Here is a 22,468-nt window from a genome sequence, read left to right on the forward strand (position 1 = left end):
TTAAGGTGCCGGGTAAAATCAGATTGTTCTGATATTTCCTTTTGTGTACTTATTTTCATATCTCTGCCTGTATCTCAACATATGATTACTCATTTCTTATGACTGCTGCTGTTTTCATAATACACCTTTTTGTTATCTTAAAAAAATCCTTGTGATACAACTTCTGGATTAACTTTTCTTTCCAGAAGTTGAAACAGAATGCCTTATTATCACTGGGGCATGCATTTTAATCCTGCCAGTGGTTCTGACAGTAAAAATTATTGTCTTTTCTCAGGTGTCTTGGGAACCTCCTCTTATACAGAATGGAGAAATACTGAACTATGAAATTCACATGCCTGACCCTCGAATTACCATTATCAGTGACATTTCATCAGTGCTAAATTATTTGGTGACCAATCTGATCCCTTATACAAACTACTCGGTCACTATAGTAGCTTGTTCTGTAGGTGATGGTTTCCTGGGAGGCTGCACGGAGAGCTTACCTACACCTGTGACTACACATCCAACAATTCCTCTAGGTGTTAGCCCTTTGTCTGTGATTCCAATAAGTGATTCATTTATTGCTGTTTCTTGGCAACCACCCTCTAGGCCCAATGGACCACACTTGAGGTAAGGTATAGAAGCATGCAACTTTGTGAACTGGTAACACTGTAGATTTGTATTCTTACAGGATTTCTGCATGTGCTAGAAGTGCAATTCTATTTATCTGATAATTCATGGCTTCAATGTCATTTCAGCTTCTAATTTCACCTTATTTTACAGCTGAAACCAAAGGCTCTTTCCTCCTAAAACAATTTATCCAAAAAAGCATGGCAGGAGAAGGGTCTACTCTGTCATGTTGTCCCATTTCCACTGGTCATGTGAAAAACCCTCATTGGGGTTCAGGCCTCATGAATAAATTATAGGCAAGTGGGTCTGCCTGGCAGGCCAGTAAGATTCATTGAACTCACAGGACAAACCATTTTACCATATTTACTCAAATCCAAGATGACTTTAAATTTAGAGATGACCCCCCAGCAATTAGATTTATTACATGGAAAAATTAATACATACTTATAATTTTCCATGTATAGAATCTAATTATAGGAGGACTATCTTAAACTCCTCCTCCTCCCCATGGTGGTGAAAGCAGCAGCAGGGGGTCAAGCAGTGTGGAAAGCAGTGGTGGGGAAGGGGAAGGCATCCTGCTCACTAACCCTTGCCTCCTCGCCTACCCCTATGCCACTAGCCATCTCTCATGCCTGATCCCCTGCCACCTGTCCTTCCCTACTATTTGCCCTCTCTGCTTGCTGCCTCTCCCTGCCCCCCCCCCCACCCTCCCACAACTTATCCCATGTCATGGCTCCAGCTCTGACTCTGTCCCAGCACACAGGGCACATGGTTGCTCAGTAGGGCTGTGTGAAATGTTGCCAGCTGTTTTGTTTTGACACTGTTTCAACTTGTTTCGAGCTTAAAACAGCAAAATTGAAAAGAAACAACGGGCTTCGAAACAGCCTCAAAATTAAATGAGCCCACACAAAATGTTTTGAAAATTTTGAAATCTTTTGAGTTTTGAAGTATCAGCCCAGCCAGGTGGTGGGAGGCAGGGGAGAGCCAGGGCAACCCCATGTGGTTGAGCCTGGCAGACAGCGCAGTCCTGGCTCTCCTCATCTCCCGCCACCGGGCTGCTCTCCCTGGGGCTGGAGGAGCTGATCAGAGTGCAGCTCTGCCTCTGCCTCCCTTCCAATGCCGGGCTTAGTTCCAATTGGCTCCACCAGCCCCAAGGAGCTCAGTCCTCAAGGCTTCAAGCAGTGGGAACCCAGCTGGGTGCAGGCAGGTTCAGCACAGCCCCTGGGCTGTGCCCTGCCTGCCTGCACTGGGCTTCAAGCTACTGGGAAGCCAGGTGAGTGCAGGCGGACACACACTGCACCCGCCTGCACCGGACTGGATTCGCAGCGGCTTGAAGCCCGGTGGAGTGCTGCGGAGGGTAACTGAGTCAGGCTGAGTTCCCTTTCCCAGACTCATCAAAACATCAAAACAGCATCGAAACAGTGAAACCATTTTGATGAAATGGAATGGAACAGTGTTTTCAAAATTAAAACTCAAAATGAAACATTGTACTGTCGAAATATCGAAACGGATGTCGAAGTGGAACACTGATATTTCGCACAGCCCTATTGCTCGGGCCCTGGCTAGGCAGCAGTTGTGGTGACAGCTCCATCTCTGGCCTCTGGTCAGGGTCACAGCTGCAGCTGCAGTAACAGCCACAGTTGCTCCCTTGCTTCTCTGCACTGCTCACTGCATGATCTCCCTCAAACTGAAGCCAGAGCCGGAGCTGCAGGGGTCACCTGCCCCAGCCATACTGGAATGGAAGACAAGGTTTCTTTTTCCCCAGGATGAATGGGGGTGGGGGGAAACATGTCTTGGACTTGAGTAAATATGGTAAGTAAATGCTGTCTATAATCAATTTTAATTTGTACAGGGTCTCTCTCTGAACTCTGGAAATTCATATGATAGAACGTGGTAAACAAGGGATTCCTTCATAACAGTTAGAATTAGGCAGCAGAAGGGAAGAAACCAGTTCAGGCACCAGGTACCAGCATATATGACCCTGAGCTTTCAGTGCATGTTGGGATATAGAGAGCTATCAGCAAAAATATAGATTGTGGGCTAAAGGACCTGCCACTTTTTGTTGGTGAGTTCAGGGAGCAAATCCCACAAGCATCAGAGGAAGAAATAGGAGAAATCCCATTGAGGATAAACTCAAGAAGCCCCTATTATCCTATTTAGGTTAGTTCAAGGGACAATTTTATATTGATGAGAAGCAGTGTGTTTCAGAACTGAACTTTCCTTTATTTTGTGTTTGATATGTGCTACTTGGTAAAATTAAATAGATTGCTGATGAGGGTGAAATGGAAAAACAAGTCAGTCATGCAAGCTTTAAGGCAGGGGTAAGACAGAAGCAGGTGAGCCAGAAAAAGTAGCCTAAAGCTGTGGAAGAGTACTCCTTGGTTGGTCCTCACTGGATAGTGGTATGTGCAGGATTTGGTTCTTGAATACGTGTTGCTGTATATAAAATAGGAGTGCCAAATTGACATCCTTCACTTTCATACCTTAAAACAACAGGAAAACTCCTCAATGAAATTATAATCCCACAATCAATAAATATTTGTTGATGGTTCTTTTTGATGCATGGAAATATGCAATATTTTGTATCTCGCATACATTTGCAGGCATGTACTGTGACACCACAGCATCCTGCCTCTTCTTTCTCAGTGCTTAATTAGGGCTCACTAGGGCTGAATAAAAGCTATTGTCTAATGAGATTTTAAACCTTTGAAAAGCAATCTGTGCACCCCTAAAGTTGACAACATGACTATTTTACCAGAGATGATTGAAATAATTCAATATGACCTACATCTGCAAACTTCATTTCCTTCATGGTGTGCCATGCCGCCCCCAACCAGAACAACTACTGAAGCAGCTGCTCAGTACAGCATGATGGAGCAAGAAGTCTGTGGCAAGCAGAGCTATAGCAGCAGCTGCCAGTGGGGGTAATTTACACTCTATCACCATCCAATATTCCAAAAGGTTTTGATATTTCTTATGGCTTGTCCATGAATTATCTTGGATAAAATATGCCAGGACTGTACCTAATAAAGTTTTAATATTCTGCCTTTGGGTTCTGTTGACTTTGATAAACCGCTGATTTGAGAATTGTTCTTGGGCTGTGAAGTCACCAGAACATTTTCCTGAAATTATAACTTAATTAATTTTTATTACTTAATTGATCAGGTTAATCTGCGAGATACTATAGTGATGGATGCCTTTGAAATGTGTGACATATCTAGAATGAATCTTCGGATTCATACCTAGTATTAATCTCTATTCAGCCTAGAAGGAATCTTAAACATCTTCACATAAACTGCAAACTCTAGAGCTATCTCTGCCTCTAAACACAGAAAAACCCTTTGACAACAACAACAACAAAAATTATACCAACATGCAATGTGATGATGCATGGGATTCAAAGATGGTATTCCCACATAAACCAAAGACTTTTGCTTGGCCCTATGCTTTCTCTCTCTCTGTAGACCAAAAATATTTAATTACTTCATGGAAAGTGAAATAGCTTAAAAAGGAAGGATTGAAAGTGTCCTCTCATCAAAGAATAACCTGTAGTCTGGTAGTTATGGCACTCTCTGAGGAAGTGAGAGCTATGAGTTGAAAGAAATATCTTATATATTTTGGGTGAGTGCTCTAATCACTGGGCTATTCAATAAAAAAGAGGAACTAGCTCCTTTTGAAATAATGGGCTTAGACACCTACCTCTGGGATTCAGAGTCCTGAAGTGGAGGCAACCACTCCCTCCCCCCGCCCCCCATCCCCCAGCAATCCTGAGTTCTAGTCACCTGAGAAATGCAGAATTTAAGATGCCCCCTTTTCCTATTCATTTCCTATTGGCTATCTTAACTCAGTGCACTGGTTGTTGCAAATTCCATTTTTCTTCACTGGATGAGGAGAAGCTAAGGTTCCTAATTTCATCAGACAACCAAATACCTAAAGAGCTTGGCACTGCAATGCTCAGCATTATGACCCATAAGTCCTCTGTGGACTGAGTTCCAAGTAAACAGCTTGAATTTAGAGAGCTCTAGGCTGAAAACACGAAAAAAGATATTGGCTTCAATGTCCCTACTGTTTGCCACAATGATTCCAACTTCTTACTAGCATAATACAATACAGGCTGAAACAAACATGTCAAGGAGTGTAAAGAGTCCCAATACATGGCATCCTCCTATAAAGATTCCCTAACTAAATGCTCAAGAATCAACTGCTTTGAAGGTGAATGGGATGTCAGCATAATCTTTGATTATAAAATAAAGAAATCTAATATGGAAATTATCAAAGTAAGGGTAGACCCACTTCCAGGAATCCAGCAGCTTGACTCTATTCTGAATATTAATACAACTTGACCAGCTTGTATAGGACCAGCTTTACAGCTTCTGTAAAGCATTCAAGTTAAGGATCAGCCTAAGGATCAGGCCTTGTATAACCAACACTATCAAAAATACTTGACATAAATTAAAGAAAGTGAAAAATAAATTGTTTATAGGATACAGAGTCAATTCTCAGCTGTGTTAAATTTGTGTTTGGTACAAAAAGACAACAATACAGGGGGAAGTTGGCTGAAAGTCACCTATGCTAGCTCTGTGCCATAGATTCCCTTATGTCAAGAGGAATTCTCAGCTGCCCATTTAAGGCAGCTTCCTACCTGCTTTGTGCTTCTGTGGAAATGCAAAATAGTTCAATCTGGTGCCAAAGTTGAGACCCTAAGTACCAATTCCAAAGGCCCATACATGGAATCACATCTTCTACCATTTCCTCACTGCATCAAATATTACAAACAAAATGAATCCAGACCAGTTAAGCTTCCCAAAGAAGCTCACATTCTCTAGGATTGCTCTCAAGTCTGAATTTTCTGAGCGTGCACACACAAAGGACTGGAAAAAGCCTTCAGCACAGAGGGAGGCATTTTCAAAACTGAGTTTTGATCTGTTCATACAGTCAAGCAGATCTTACATCATCTTCATAAATATGGCCTGATTTGCAAAAAAACACCAGTGTACAAATTTTTCAGTTAAATTTAAGGGGGATATGTGTGTGCTCAGTAGGGCTGTGCAAAGCTTCAGTTGCTGATTCAATTTGGCAGAGATTCAGCCTGATTTGGTGGCCAAATCTCTAAATCTGAACTGAATCAGGAGACCCCTGAATTGAATTCAGAACCCTCCAAATTGATTCAGAGACATTCGGAAAGATTCGATGATTCAGACATAGACACAGCTTTAAACGTTTTTTCTACATACCTCAAGGTACCAGGTGACTTATGAATGCTGAGATGCTGGGGTGGATGGAGTGTCCCATAGGAGCATGGGGGTTCTTCAGGGCCCTTGGCAGTGGACCCAGAAGTGGACCAGAAGCACTTCTGGTCCACTTCCGGGTCCACCAGGAGCACACACCCCTCCCCCTCCGGCTTGGCAACTGGTGCCTCCTGGGTCTGAAGGGACACCCAGGGTCCCCTTGTGGCTGATTGCTGAGTCAGAGGGAGTATGGAGGGGTTCCCCCACATGCACCGCCACGGACCCGGAAGTGGCCCGGAAGTCCTTCTGGTCCACTTTCAGGTTCACCGCCGAACATGGGGGGGGGGGGCACGCTCCTGTGGGATGCTCCATCCACCCCAGCATCACAATGTTCACTAGCCACATCTGCTACCTCGAGGTATGTAGAAAAAACATTCAAAGCTATGTCTATGGCCAAATTGCTGATTCTCTAAATCAGCATTGAATCTTTAGATTTGGATTTGACTGAATTGAATCAGGAAAGGGATCCAAATCAATGAATCGAATCACTGTCCCCAATTCAGGTTGAATCTGAATCGAATACGCCCCATTTCACACACCCCTAGTGCTTAGCACTTCTGAAAATCAAGGTATTTTTATATTTAGATGTATAAATATGTATTTAGAAGCCTAATTTGGGGCATAAAAATATTGAAGACTGATTGTAGATGGAGAAAAATGTGTAACTAGTCATCAAAAAGTACTGAAAGAAAGAAAAGTCGTAACAGTACCATAGCAGTAAGAAAATTATAAATATATAGTGGCTCACAAAATAAAATTCTATAACAAACTATAGTGAGACAAAACTGTATTGTAACAGTTCTATAGAATTTAATAGAGAATAGTAGTCCTACTAGATGATTTTAAATCAACCTATAGAAATTTATTACTTTGATATAACTCTATTAAATTCTATAGAATGGCTTGAGAATGTAGAAAGTATTATCTATAATTTATATAGAAACCAGTTGGTTTTATTGCCATTAAATCCTATAGGACTTTTCTACAAAAGAAATCAAGAAGGGATATAAAAATGGGGGGAAAAAACCCACTGTCTGAATCAAACAGTTTCAGGACTGATTTGATGAAGATGGGTCTTATCAGGCCTACAGTTTCCAACATGTGAAAAAACTATAATGATAGGCACACAACTTTTTCCTCCAAATGAAAGCAATGCAAACTAATTCTGGCTTTTCAGGAAAATATAATTATAGCAAACATCTTAAATGCACATATGATGTTGGCATGTGTATGGATAAGTTCACTAGTGTGTCACATTTGTGTCACACCTGTGTGTTACTCATTTATTTACAACTAAACACTGCTGACAGTGTAACAGGAATAATGATGCTTTGTGTTATTTTAATATATTTGTAAAATGGATACATTAAATTGTGCTATGTTGAAACAGTTGTGTATGTCAAATTATATTAGTCAAGTCTGTATGAGGTTCTTTTATCAGGCTGTTCTGAGCAGTTTTTCACAGATTTCCAGACGCTGAATATTTGTAAATTATTAAAAAAACACTGATTCTTTCTTTCAAATAAAAGTACTTATCTATTATCCATTTTTAAAGTATGTGTTTAAGTAATTGAATATTTTAAATGTTCTTTTTTAGTGTTTCAGGGTTTATCACTCAGAAAGTTTACAGCTGTAAAAACAAAATAACGCATGGCTTTAAAAAAAAAAGAGAGATTTGTGTAATAACATTAGTTGAGATAATCCCGGTGTTCTGCTCGTCTTTTGTGTTAGATATGAGCTCCTGAGACGTAAAATCCAGCAACCACTTGCATCAAATCCCCCTGAAGATTTAAATCTGTGGCACAATATTTACTCAGGAACTCAGTGGTTTTATGAAGATAAGGGTCTTAGCAGGTGAGATTACAAAAACTATAAAAACAAATGCTGGCATTTTGTATAGTGCATGTTCAATAGTTCAAAGTGTTCCTTGTGTCTTTATGTTGTGAACATATTAATTATGTAATTAAATATTTTCTGTCCTCATCTTTAGCAATAATCATTCGAACACTCAGGGGTTTATTATTATTGTGTCACTCTTAAATCTTGCACGTAGTATCTTGTTAAAAAGACACAAATGAAAATGAGTATTTTAGTGGATTTTGAGTTTTGACTAGTTCATACAGTCAAACGTTTATTTGTCTGTGTATACTTCCCCATTATGTTGATACTTCAGCCACAGCTACAGGCTGAGTCATCCCAGATTGTGTAGATTACAATTTGGTGTTAGATTGCTAATTTTAATCCTTATGTGTTTTTTTTTTCATTGTCAAGATGTTTCTCTTGATATTTCAAAATTCAGTCAAGTCATGTATGGCAATTTTAGGAGCTCTGAATTAATTACTCAGTAGTCTGCAGTTAAATACAAGTGACATCATGGCAAAAGGAGAAAACTGGCAAAGACAGGTTTAACTGGCCAGCACGGTGCCCTCTTGCACCTTGCACCTTCCCTGCTCTGGCTCTGGCTCTGGCAGCAGGGAGAGCAGAGCAGCAACGGCAGTGTAGGAGCAGCAGCTGGAGGTTTGCTGTTGCTGGGGAAGATGTCTCCTTATTTTGCTGTGGATTTGTGTGTGCAGCCAAAAACCCACCAGCTTTCAGCTGTAAAAAAAGGTGGTGACATCTCTAGCAGCTGTGAAGCACTGGCCACATGATGCTGCCACCCCTCTGTCGTGCTACAGGAACCAGAGCTGGAGCTGGTGCAGGGTGCAAGGGAGAGAAGAGGATGGAAGATAGGAAGATGAAGCACATCCCTAGCTCCATTTTAATATCCCCACTTGTGCAGTGACTAGGGATTGTGCCACACTCATCCATCCAATGTTAAGTTACTCAGCAAAGATGAGATTTAAAATCTGATTCTTGTTAGGCAGCTCACTTACTGTGTGATTTTGAGCAAGTTACTTAACTATGTTTCCTCAGTTCCTCAAATCCTTTGAAAAGCATTTTGAAATTCATAAGAAAAGACACTGGATGGGCCTGAGGTTATAGTGGTGGTGTTACCCTGAGTGAAATCCTGGGAAAACTTCCAGTGACTTCAATGAAAGCAGAGTATCTTTCTGCTTGTATTTTGCCCTGTGTGTGTTTGTGTCTGCCTGCATTACTGAGGATGGTGTATGGATAAATTCTACTTCTCAGACACATATTCATGTTTCCCATTTAATAAGACTTGTGTGAATAACTCACCAGCTGAATTTGGCCCAAAAGAAGTCCAACTGTTCTCAGTCTTAGATATACTTAAATCTCAGATCTAAATATCTGTGATTTTTGAGGCTATTTGAAATCTAAACCTAGATCTTGATCCAAATTCTGCAGATAGCGGCTTTATTTATAAACCAAAACCTCAGATCTAAAAACATTTTCGTTTTTGTTGTTTGTAATCTAGATACCATCTTTATTTTTACTGGAAATGTAATGTGACAATGTATACAAGTATATACAAGTGACTGAAATAATACAGAGAATAATTAGAATACAGTGTTTTCAGATACTAGTCCAGAGATTCAGAAATCTTCAGCACCACAAGTTTCTGACCATCTTTCTGAACAGCTGAGCTTAGGTCCTTCAGTGAATTTTTAAAGAGCTTGGCACCTGTCAACTGTTGTTCTTCTTAAAGAGGGCTCTTAAAGCTCAGCTCTGGCCAATTATTTATGTGTGCAAAGTTATTTAAGTGAGCTCTTTTTAAGGCCTGGCCCAGTATCTGTGTTATACAGTGTCACAGTAAAGTAACATAAAATAATGCCCAAAGATCACATCTTTTTTCACAACAGTCACCAAAGACTGTGCATTCATGGTATGGTCCACTCTCAAATTGACATAAGTGTTTTCCATGATGATGTCACTAAAATCAAAATTTGGACTAGATGACCCTATTTTTTTTTCTGATTATAGACTTATATTGTATCTATTTAGTTGCTTCTTTAATAGTATAGATAGCTTGAAAGTGTAATGTCTTTTCTAAAAATATATTGATGTCCCTTTTGAATGGTTGAAGGAAATATGGAGTGATGGTTATTTGCTCCTATGAAATATATGTTTGGATTCTAACCAGTCTCCTTGCATATCCAGTATATGTTGGAATACAGTTTTGAGGGAAATTACTGTATAAACTGGGGTTGCAGTCTTAGTTACTTTGTTACAGGATTCCTGTTGCAGGACTGCAGTTGGTGTTTGGAGAGCAAGCTAAAAGGAAGTTAAAATAAATGAGTTTCCCAAAAGAGAGGGAAAAGCCTCATTTGATTAAATTCAGATCCAAATTTTGGCAGTTTGCCACTGTTGTAATTACATCTTGAATTGAGCTATAATCTCCCAGCATCTCAGAGACTATAACAAGAAGAAATAACATATTTATTTTATTTTTGTTACCATGTTAGTGTTGCTGAAATATTTCCAGCAGATTCTTCATGGGCTGAAATAGTGTAATTATACTTTGGAGGAAAAAAAACCTCACAAGCTTTGTTTGATATAGCTGGCATGACAACAGCAAATGTTTTATGTCTGGAATTTTTATATAGTTTTCTGTTAACTATTTAAAAAATGCCTTAGGTACACCACCTATGAGTATAAACTCATAGTACACAATGAGGTGGGATATACATCCAGTGAGGAAGTGACTGCTACTACACTAGCAGGTTTTCCAGTGAAGGGAAGCAGCCTGACTGCACGCGCTCTTAATCATACTGCCATTGAAGTGGCATGGTCAAAACCAAGTAAGTATGCTTAGTGTGTGTTCCAGTAATTAGATATTCACCTGTCATCAGTTATGTTGATCTGCATTGCCCTCACAGGAAGCACAACACTTGTCTTGATTTATTATATGGCTAACTGCCCCTTAAAGGGCAGTAAAAAACTTGGAAAGAGCATGCAGCCTATTTTTATTTTTTTCCGACTATATTGCTATTTACTATACACTATTTCAGTGGAATGAAGAGGCAATTAATTCAAGCCTGTGACGTTTCTACATTAAATCCTAGTATATGTTCATCATTTTAAGGATTTTTACATTCCTTCAGAATGAGAGGATGCTGCTCTCTCTCTCCTCTTGCATACTTTGCCCCTTAAAAAGAAACTAACTAAATCTTCAACAAAGTCTGCCATTGCAGCAGCGGGGAAATTTTTCTTGACTTACCCACAAATGATTTTGTAAGGACTGGCTGGTGAATCTCAACAAATACAGGTTCTTTGTTTTATAATTGCATGCCTGAAGTAAGCATGCTTATAAAAACTGACAAACCTAATAGATCTGAAGCAGCTCACTGAAGTTTCATTACCTTAGTAATCTGAACCTCTGACCTTCTAGATGTAGGTAATGCAATCTAGTTTTATTTTCATTCATACTTAAGAAATTTCCTAGATGTCTGTTTGTGAATGTAAAGGTTAAACATGAAGAGAGGGTCATTCATTATTTGAAAATCTTATTTCCTCATCATATTTCATTGCTATCTATGTTACAATAAGCAAATTAATGATTCTTTATTGCTTCAAGTGTTCCTTGCTTTTACACTATTTATTTTTAAAATCACTTCTTGGGCATTTTTGGTACCCTGGGCAACTTGCCCTTATATCTTTTGATAGAGGAAAAATATACTGTAAATGACTGGTGTATAGATATTAAGTCCTGCTTCTACTCCACAGACTTTACTGAAAATGGAAGCAGAATCACACCATTCACTATGAACTTCTGGCACCAAATTTATATTATTAAATCTGAAATTAAGCGTTTCCATTTAACATTTAATGATGTTGTTGCTTTTCCCAGCAGGCTTGCTAGTATTCACAAGTATGATATTGATATTTTAGCTCTTCTATCTTTTACCAGGACACATACCAATTAATTGGTACTTTATTGTGTAGCTGACCCTGTCCATTTCAACAGGGCTACTCACAGAGAAATATGTCATCTAATATAAGTCAGGGTATTGAAATTAGTTCATTAGTCTTTTGGGCAAGCATGGAAAAATGTTTGTTTTTCTTGGTGCTGGACAATTAACAAAGAATATTGTAGTGGTTTTGAATAAAGATTAATAACGTAAACCTTATTTACTTTGGGGAAAAAATCCTGTTGATAGGAAAGTACAGTTTTCCTTTTAATAACAGAAGTCTTCTGATTATCTCCTCTATAATTCCAAATATATTTTCATTATTATTTTTTCTTTCCCAGCATTGCAAGATTTGCAAGGAGATGTTGAATATTACCTTCTCTCCTGGAACACCACTGCTGAAAACAAATCTCTGAGGATTGAGGCCGATGTAAACTATACTGTCATTGGTGATTTACATCCCAACACAAAGTATCAGATTTTTTTTCATGTTTTCAATGGAGTCCACAGCATTGACAGTGAAGGGGTGCATGTGACTACTTTAGATGGAGGTTGGTTAGTAGTGAATGCAGCTTGCCTTAAAAATCTGAGAATGAAATTGATTGATTTTTGTTGGGGTTGAGATCAGTCATCCTTCCATTATAAAATTTCCGGTATAAAAGGAAAAAGGGCTAAAATGCTAAAATGCTTAAGTGCTGGTTGTCATCAAGTGGTAGATCAATAAACGGTCCCACTGAGACAGAAGCACAACCCTCTAATAGCAGATATTAACCCAGTTTGTTCTTGTCTTCCTCTGTGTACTACTATGTATGTAAACTAAGTTTGGAACTGTGTTCCTGTCAATAAATGGTGAAATGTAAAAACAATTAATGGTTTTTTAAAAGATTTGCTCTGTGAAGCGGTGTGCTTTTGATATGACAGTCAAACACAGGTCCTTTCCTGAGTCACCAGAAATGTAAGGTGCAAGTTCACCCTCTGAGAAGATTTTCCTATGACTCATTTCCAAGCCAGTTAGCAAGCAGGGGGGAGGGAAAAAAAAGCCTTGTGGATCTGAAATGTGTTTAGAATGGCCTTCCTAATCTTTTTGCCTTTATAAAGTCTCATTATAAACATTATAATATCATTACCTCAGAAGCAAGTGTTCCGGGTCATTAGTAAAGCACTTTAAGTGAGGATTCCATTTCCTTTGTGATGCCAAAGGTCAGCACCTTTTGTTTATAAAATAGAATTGATCGCAAGGGCAATTTTTCAACTGGTTAAGACGGGCTCTTATGATAAAAATAGGTCTTTGCATGGTTATTTCTGACATGCTTAAATAATTGTGTAATTTAACACTGAGGAAGATTTTCTTTTCTTTTTTTTTTTTTTTTTTTTTTTTTTTTTTTAGTATTAGACTTCATCATTACCTATGGTAATCAACATTCAAAACCATTTACATAATGACAATATTGCATATTGCTTCATATTGCTTGAGCTACAAAGGCTGGTAACATCAAAAGATTTGTCACGTTCCACTAGATACAGTGAATTTTAATCTTAGTTTTTGCTTAAAAAGCAAAATTATCTTTTTTTTGGAGGGGGCAGGGTACAAAAATAAATAGGTCTTGGCAGTGCAGATGGGTGAATAATTTATCATCATATCGCACTGGTCGCATACCACTGAAGATTAACGCAATGCTGGTGGTATGAAGCATTTTACCACCAACTCTCATGGTTTCTAACTGAGAGTATAATAAGCCAATTTGCAGAGGACTACAGACTGTGATAACTTCATCAGAGGAAAGCAGATAAGCAGTGAACCCTTTGCTAAACCTAAATACTAATCTGCATTTGGTTAAACAAGTGATTTTACAGAGACAGCTGGAGTTTATTCAGTTTCTTTCTTTATTTCTAGAGCCTGAGGGCATGTTCCCTCCAGAGGTTGTCATCATCAACAGTACAGCTGTACGTGTCATCTGGACATCTCCTTCAAACCCAAATGGTGTTGTCACAGAGTATTCTATCTATGTAAATAATAAGCAGTACAAGACTGGAATGAATGAACCTGGGTCCTTCCTTTTAGGAGACTTGTCCCCATTCACTATATATGACATAAAGGTTAGAACAATTTTGTTTTTCAGGTCCATACAAAATATATGAATTTAAATAAAATATGTGTACATCAGGTAAGAATTTATAGGAATAGAAACACAGGGGGAAATATGGATACATACACACACACACACACACACACACACACAGATATATAGATATATCTATATATCTGTGTGTGTGTGTGTTTACACATACACACGTATATATGCATATACAAATAGTATTAATTGTTGCATATATTGATATAGATACTTCTTTTTAAACACATATTTATTTTCAGCATATATTTTGGGTCCACATACAGTTTTTATATGTTCTCTTTTCAAACCATTTCACAACTCCATTTGCTTTCTTCAAATGACTACATTATAGCATTAGCAAAGCCCAAAGTATATATTACAAGAGGCAAAGATTCTACTCCTACTCATTAAAAGAAAATTGCAATTGTTTTAGAAACATCAAGCATGCATAATGTATCAGCACAGAAAAATAATGATATTGCATTTGTCATCCTTTTATCTTTTCTTTTCCCCCCACCCCCTTCCTCTTTCTGTGGACAAAGCAGAGCCATGAAATCACAGTACTACTTTTCCTATTGTTGATTATTACAGTTTTTTCTTTCTTTGTGTCTGTACGCAGGTTTTGATTTAAAAACTGTATATAGAATATATTCTTAATGGAAAGCTTAAATATTTATCATTTGTTGAATTGCATTAAAAATACTCCAGAGAATGTAGTTTGTTGGCTGTATTTGTAACAATTCCAGCTTGTTTCTTTCAGATTGCATTATATATGGAAAGGTCTTAGTAGTAGTCATGTATACTCTATTCTAAAATTTGCATCCAGTTACTACATGCCATAAATAAACGTCACAAGCAGGCACACCATAACTGATTTCTGTGTTCCAACCCCTCTGTAACTGCAACTCTCCATCCATGAATACACATATGACTTTCTGGATGCTACTTGGGAACACATTTGTCTTTTCTCAATAGCAATGCAAATTCAGAGTACTGCTACATGTATGGATCTATTAATTTACCATGGCCTCCTTCTGTTGTTTACAATATTAGTTGTTCTTTTCAGCTTTCCCAATCTTTGAACTGGGTCAATGTTTGTGGCAATATGTTAGGCAAAATTGAAGTGGTAAGCTGGGTTTTTTGGGTTCTTTTTCTCATCCTCCTAGATACAACATTATCTGAATGCATGTATGTCTCACTGATTATCTTTATGTATGATCTTTTGTTTGCTTCTGCTGTCATGCACTGAATGATCTCTCCGTTGCCATTGCAAAGAAAAAATGACCTTCTCTGCACTTATCATCTTCCTTTGTTTTTACTTAGATTGTTACCAACGATTGAAGCAATAAGCTATATTTTTGATATTTTTGTACTAGAAAAATATATTATAATATAGATATAATATTTTTCATGTGCAAAGTACTTTTAAACAGCCTGAACTAAAAATACCTGTGAGATTTTTTTTCACTTTAAAATGAAAAAACTGGTAGATACCAGAAAGTGAAATTACTAGCTTAAGGCCATACAAGTCAGAGTCAGATTTAGAATTTAGGAGTTTTTTGTCTCCCAATCTCATTATTAATTAGACCATACTTCTCAATGTTATACACTAGATTCTGCTTGTATACACAACCATACCACTGTACTAACTTTATTGACTGGTGTAACTGGGTGCATCTACATGAAATGTTAACTGTGCACTAGCTGAAAATAACACTGCACAGTAGCGTGTTGGGCAAAACCTGTGCTAACTACGCTACTGCATAGTAAGCATCTGTAAAAAACTGTATGCTTGTGCAGTAGTGCCAGTTACTGTGCATTGATTTAGTACTTAGTTTTCCAAGAACTAAACTTAATGCGCTATAACCATGGCCCATTAGTTAATGTATAGATGCACCCACTGAGAACAAATGTAATGCCAAAGCCTAGAAAACAGTATGGCACAATATCTAAGGTGAACACTGTTAGCCTAAAGTTGTGATCTTTTTTTGGTTATATGAAATCTAGTAATTTGGAGGAAAAACTAATAACAGAAGAAGAGTTAAAAAAGCAAAAGTCTTACTTGAATTCTGTAAGTATCATTCTTTGGCATCAGGTTGAAGTCTGCACATTGTATGCCTGTGTGAGAAGCAATGGAACACAAATTACAACAGTGGAAGATGAACCAAATGACCTACCAGCACCCAGAACACAAGTCCTCAACTCAAGGTACTGCCCTGTATTTAATTTTCACAAATTCCAACAATTTGTGGCCAGAATGGGACATATAACTAGAGGGTATTTTTCTTCAGCTCCGTAGAAGGTTCATTAGAAAAACTGGAACATAGTCATACAGTCTTCCCAATCTGTTTGCCAGCAGTGGTCATTTTTACTGTTGGCATTTTCAGCAAGCTGGACTCCAGAAGGGGTCCCAGGTTTGGTTAGTAGCATGTACCTGGCTATCAGTAATCATTTTGTTAAAAGAACTTAACAAGAAACAGTATAAATGCAAGCCAGTTCAATGAAAGACCATGCAAGGATGAAAATCATTAAGCTGACTGTCAGTAAGGGGTGAGGTTTAATGCTGAAAGACCTGCTTGATGACAATAATGGAAGCCAGGGTACCTGTGAAAGAAACAATCATGCACCATGACAGGAAGAATTAATAAACTACCTTAAGAGCAATACATGTTTGTGCGTTCTGAAAACACTGCTTGTAAGCTGCTTCTCCTCCCCCACTCATGGGCAAACTTTTTGGTAGTAAAAATAGTACCAGGCTGGCAGACTGTAGAAGCAGCCAAGTAGTGACACATTCTGTAATTCTTTTCTTTAAAAGATCCATGGTGAGAGCTAACATTTTCCAAAAGAGAAGCTATAACTAACAAGCACGCGTTGCCAAGACATTTATCAAAATTACACCAACAATAAAACAGTTAGCCTCCTGCGTGTATGTTATTGTTGGTGTGATTTTATTACACTTCTGGCAGGGCTTGGCTTGTTAGCTGTGTTTCCTTTGAAGAAGCCACAAAATCTCTCTTAAAAAACAAAAATCTAACACCTGAGCCTTTGGAAATGGCCAGCACAATGGATTTGCTCCTCCAGTCTTTAAAAGGAGTTTTAGTCTACTGTTTATCATGTCTAAATTTTCCTTGAATTTTGTGTTTGTCTCGCATAAAGGTGAAATTAAGCTTACTATTTTTCTGTCTCACATACAGATATAGTCAAAAGCTTGTTTGATGATAAGAACTCAATTCGGGATCTCATTTTTTGCCCTTGGCTTTAACTTATGTATGCCTTTGTCTGTATCATTTGTACTGAAAACACTTATGCATGTTTCTGCTATTCTGTATAGACTAAATATGTCATAACACATGAATGCAAAAAGATCAGAAATACCTTCCTATTTTATAATCTGCTCAGCCAGAAACAGACTGTTTCTACCCTGCCTTTCCCTACATGTCATATTATCATCAGCTGGTCTTATATCCCAAAAGAATACTAACTACTGATCGATTGCCCGGACATGTCTGGCCGTGGCCTACACGTGCCCCGGGTAGTTCATTTATTTGCCACGGTGGATTTGCTAGAGTGGAATTTAATCAATAGCTAATTCATTAATTCTGGTCCTCGAGTATGTAGGGACTGTGTAGTATAAAAATGGCTGGCTGGCTTCAGCTTTGATTGAAATATGACAAACACTACAGCTGACAGCTTCAGCAGGTGCTGGGCTGAATATGAATTTCGCTTATTTATCCTTCATAAAGGAAAAAGCTTGGGGAAAAAAATCCAGTTTGTATAATCAAGAGGACATTTTAATACATATCTGCCATCAGACTGAAAAAAAAGGCATTTCTGGAGTATAGGCTCATGGGAAGGCTGAGATATAACACAGATCAGGCAGTTTATTGTCTTTAATTGGAATCATGGCAGTTTCTCCACTTCTGAATCAGTTTGGGGGTTGTAGTATTGATGAGAATGCTGTAGGATAATGTCTTTGCAGCATTCACAAATAATTGTTTTAAAATTTGCCTCAAGGTGCCATATGACATAAATTATAATTTTGCCTACCAACTCCATAGAAGTCTTATGATAGCAGCTCCATCCAGACTGTTCTAATGAAGGTTATACCACAATAGCCATTATAAATACCTTACCCCCCGCCCTCCCCCACAACAGTTAATAACTCAGCTTCAGGCTGAAACTTGGCATAAAAGGTCACAGTCCTCAGATGATTACTTTATAACACCAAACTTGAAATGGAAAACAGTATGGGACCCAATGCTGAAGTCCTTGTTCATTTATTTCTCAGACTTTACTTAGATATAACTCAAGTCAAAGTGGAGGGTGTATTTTGTGTGTTAAGATTTCAGGATGCATCACATCATAAGAATATTTCATTTCACAACTAGGAGCATACAGTTCTTCTCTCATGGCTCTATAGACTTTACAAGAGAGATGCTGTATTGTGTTTTGAAAAAGGTTTTTTTGCTGTAAAAAATAGATTTCTTTTTAGTGTTTCAAAGGTGACATACATGCTCATTAAGCAGTGCAATGGCTACATTTCTTAATAACAACCTTACACTGTTAGACAAATAAGGCCCCCTCTACACATTACAAGTATCATGTAATTAACTGGTTAATTGCACGATTATCTTGAGACCAGCTACATGTGCAAAATACCTGTCATGCCCTAAAAAGTTCCAACCAGCTATAACATTAGACCTCAAAAATGTGTACTAACTTTATAGCTGGTTGCACATGTAATTTAATTTGCACATGTAACAAGATCCTCCTTGCAGCTAAGACCTCTCAGCTGGTGGGGCTCCCAGCCACAGAGATACACCATGCTCAGCTGGGGCTGGGAGTCCCACAACTGAGGTGACTCTTAGCCCCAGCAGCTGCCAACTATGGGTCCTGGCAGCATCCCGCAGCTACTGGAAGTTAGATTCCCACAGCTGTGGACACTGGGTCCCCGCAGCATGCTCATTGGCACCTAGCTGGGATGCTGCTGTAATCTCCCAGCCCTGGGGGTGCCTGGAGTCCCTAAGGCTGGGAGAAACAGTTGCCACAATCTCCCAACCCTGAAGGTTTCATGCACTGCCAAAGCTAGGAGAGTGCAACAGCTGGGATCTTCTTACTAGTGCAGCGGGTGCCAGGGATTGGGCTACCCTTGTGCTAGCAATAAAGTGTGATGGGATCTAATGCATGATCACACAATCGCACCTCCTGCCATGCGTGTGTAGCATGGCAAGACGTATGACTGTAACTGTTTCTTACTTTCCACCTAAAGATGCATTACAAAATACGTAAGTGTTACTGTCTTCATTTTATTGATATGGAAATGAACCACATAGATATAAAATAAATGTCTTAAGAAGTCAGTGTCAGAGATGGGAGCATAATATTAGATTCTCAATCTAATATCTTGTTCAGTATGTTCTATCATCTCCCTGAATATCTTAGGGTCTCTCTACATGTGCAGGTAAAGGAATTGATGGGCTCTAGTGCCTGGCCAACACAATCACACCCCCTGCCATGCCATATGTATGTAGCAGGAGGCACAATTGTGAGATGGCACATTAGATCCCATCATGACTTATTGCTGGCACAGGGAGAGCCTGAGATTGGGTTCCCCCAATCCCCGCAGAAAGCAAGCTCCCATGGCTGGGAGTCCCCTCAGTTGAGGGGCTCTCAGCTGCAAAGATGCCCAATGCACCAAGGCGGCTAGGAGATGGAGATGCAGCTGCAGCAATCTCCCAGTCTTGGGAGTGTGTGAAACCCAGAAGGCTGGGAGATCACAGTAGCTGCTATTTCCAGCCCTGGGAACTCTACCCACTCCTGGGGTTATGAGACCACAGCCATGACCCTTGTGCCTACAGAGAAATACATGAAATATTAAACCTCAAGACTCAAACACCAGAAACCAACATTACTTGTAAATATCTCATGATTTAAAGCAGCCTTTTTACCTGGGAGTAAAGAAGCTTGCTTAGTGGGAGTGTTTTTTTTACCCTTAGGATTATATAGTAATTAAAAGCTGGTCATACTCCAGAATTTTCATCTCACTGCTTTCTAACAAAAAATATTAAAACATTCTAAGAAATGGACAGTTCTAAATATATATAAATATATAAAATATAAATTAAAAAAAGGCCAAAATAGAATAGAAAAGTTTCCTATTGATTTGTTAAGTGTAATGAAAATATTGGGCTCATTTAAAAAAAAAAATACTGTATTTACTTGAATATAAGGCAACCCTCAATAATTAGATTCTATATATTGAAAATTTATAAATCTCTTATAATTTTCCAAGTATAGAATTGAATTATTAGAGGTTTATCTTGAATCCCCACATTGCCCCAACACGGAAAATAAGTCTTGGGGGTCAGATATCCCCCTTACCCTCTGCTTCCCCCTCAACTGCTTCTTCCTGCAGCCCCTTCCCCTCCTCCTTACTGTCAGACTCTACTCTCCGTGAGCACATGAAAGTAAGGGATAAATTTAAAAACATTGACCTTGAAATAAGCCTACCTGCAATAGCTCGCATATAGGGAAATTTCTACACATACCCATAGATTTTTTTCATCCAGAAATGATGCAGTTTACCTCTTTGTAAACTGATGCAAATTTTAACACAGGTATTTCATTAACAGTTTTAAATAGCATTTTTATACCTACTTATATGTAGTACAAGCTTTTTTGGGGGGGTGAGGGGGGGAATTTTTTTTGTGTTCCAGGTCAAATTAGCCAGATCAAATCCAAATCCGAATCTGTTTGAATAATGTATGACCTATATGTGGCCCTACTACCAGCAAGTATTCTCTACCCCAGCCTGGGGCTTCATATACTTCCAAATCCTTTAGCAAGCATCCTACATGCAGGCCCAAGCCCAGAGACTTGGGGTCTGAATGTCACTGAGTTTTGCTTGCCCTTAGCTTATGGTTGCAGGAGCAAGCTAAAGAGGAGACTCCCATTTCCATAAAGCTAGCATGTAGCCAAGATCCTGCCACTAGAAGCTGGCCAGTATGAAGCTATGAGGCTCTCATAGGGAGTCGTGTCTGTAAGCAAACATAGGTGCATTTTCCACTACACAGTGCCATTTTAATTGCATTTTCAGTGTGCATATCAGATGAGTACAGTGACTACACTTGATCTTCTCCCATAAGAGACTGAGAAGCTCTGCGTGATATTAGTCTAAAGCCAAAAGGCTTGTTATGTATCATATAGTTCATTGGTCTGGGCCCCAAGCAGAAAGAACAGTATTTCAAGCCATGGTGACTCCACAGCTCAGCACTGCTCAGTATGTATGTGTACTCCAGTTACCCCCCACAAAGGATCCATCTGCTAATTAGGCACCCCACTGAGAACTGGAACTGGGTGTTCTTGTCAAATCCTGGGATCCTCCAAAAATTATATGCAGGTGAAGTTCAAGGCAATCTGGTCCAGCTTCACATCAGGGAAGCCAGGGCTGCACTAAACATATGCAACAGACTGAGATGTGTGACAGAAGGATTCTGGGTGAACTGTTTGGGACCCATTTTGTGATGCTTGCCAGATATTTAAGGCTGTTGAATGAACAGGAATCACTGATGCAGCTCAGCAGTGGGAGACAGGAGCAGCTCAGCAGTGGGAGTAAAGAGGAAGTAAAAATGTATTGAATGCAGTGGCTCACCATGACTTGAAAAAGTTGGCACTGAAAGGAAGTGTGCTTAATGGACACTACTATATATCTTATTCATAGGGGCTGCACTAACCTATCCTTGTGTAGGTTCCCATCAGTGTATTTGCCCTAGTCATGCTCAGTGTTGGCTGCATTTAATCAACTTTTTAGTTAGTTTCCATTACTGAGCACATGCTGCTTCTGGCAGCAATTTAATGATAGACAATGTATTTAGATAGTTTTCCTTGTATGCAAATGTAAGACAAGGGGCTTTTCCCACATGCAGCCTGGGGGAAAAAGACTTTATCTTGTATTTGAGTAAATATGGTATTGTTTTCTTGTGCTGCGGTGCCTCCTTGAAGTTCTAGTTCTGTTATCTTATTCTGTAATTCCCTGACTGGACTAAATTTCCCATGAAATATGGATCCCCTTAAGTATTCCAACTGCAATGGGAGCTATTACATAAATGAAGATTCATTAGGGTTTGGACTTCTACAGGTTTCAGATATTTGATATCATTTTCCTGTTTGGAAAATATATATAAACCATTGTGGTAAACATCCAGATGGGCATAATCCAGAGGATGGCTTCGCTACCACTCCCAAATATGCAGTCTAGCTTTTTAATTCAAGCTGTGGACTCTGAAGAGACTATAGACTTGGAGACACTCAGTTCAGTCTCTGGTGTATTGGGCAAGATGGTGGCTGTCACATGAACACAAGTCTTATGCCTTATCTAAGATCAGCTCAAAACCTGTTGATGTTAAGTTTTTGCACAGGTTGTACACTACCCTTGTCTTGGCCATCTGCAGAGGGGTAAATTTAACTGAATAGTAGACATGGGAGGGCATGATTATCATCAAAGTAAATTCATTAGAAAATGGAGCCAAGACTTGTAGATTTATTTTGAAGAGTGTTTAGAACAGGTTCATCTGTGTAACTGGAATAATAATACAATTGTTTATTGCTTTCTAATAACATATGTTGAGTCCTTCATACAGGGTAATGT

General features: G+C 38.9%; 1 protein-coding gene across 1 annotated transcript in view; it reads left to right on the top strand.

Annotated features, from left to right (window-relative positions):
* The window catches only part of USH2A (usherin), a 642,051-nt gene that overhangs the window by 435,284 nt on the left and 184,299 nt on the right, over positions 1-22,468 (top strand). Inside the window, exons 41-46 of the mRNA XM_059717779.1 lie at positions 275-609; positions 7,629-7,751; positions 10,434-10,597; positions 12,049-12,258; positions 13,602-13,804; positions 15,917-16,029. Of these exons, the coding sequence (XP_059573762.1) occupies positions 275-609; positions 7,629-7,751; positions 10,434-10,597; positions 12,049-12,258; positions 13,602-13,804; positions 15,917-16,029 (1,148 nt within the window). The remainder of the gene's footprint in view (positions 1-274; positions 610-7,628; positions 7,752-10,433; positions 10,598-12,048; positions 12,259-13,601; positions 13,805-15,916; positions 16,030-22,468) is intronic.

This window comes from Alligator mississippiensis, chromosome 1 (genome assembly GCF_030867095.1).
Source record: "Alligator mississippiensis isolate rAllMis1 chromosome 1, rAllMis1, whole genome shotgun sequence".
Taxonomy (NCBI): Eukaryota; Metazoa; Chordata; order Crocodylia; family Alligatoridae; genus Alligator; species Alligator mississippiensis.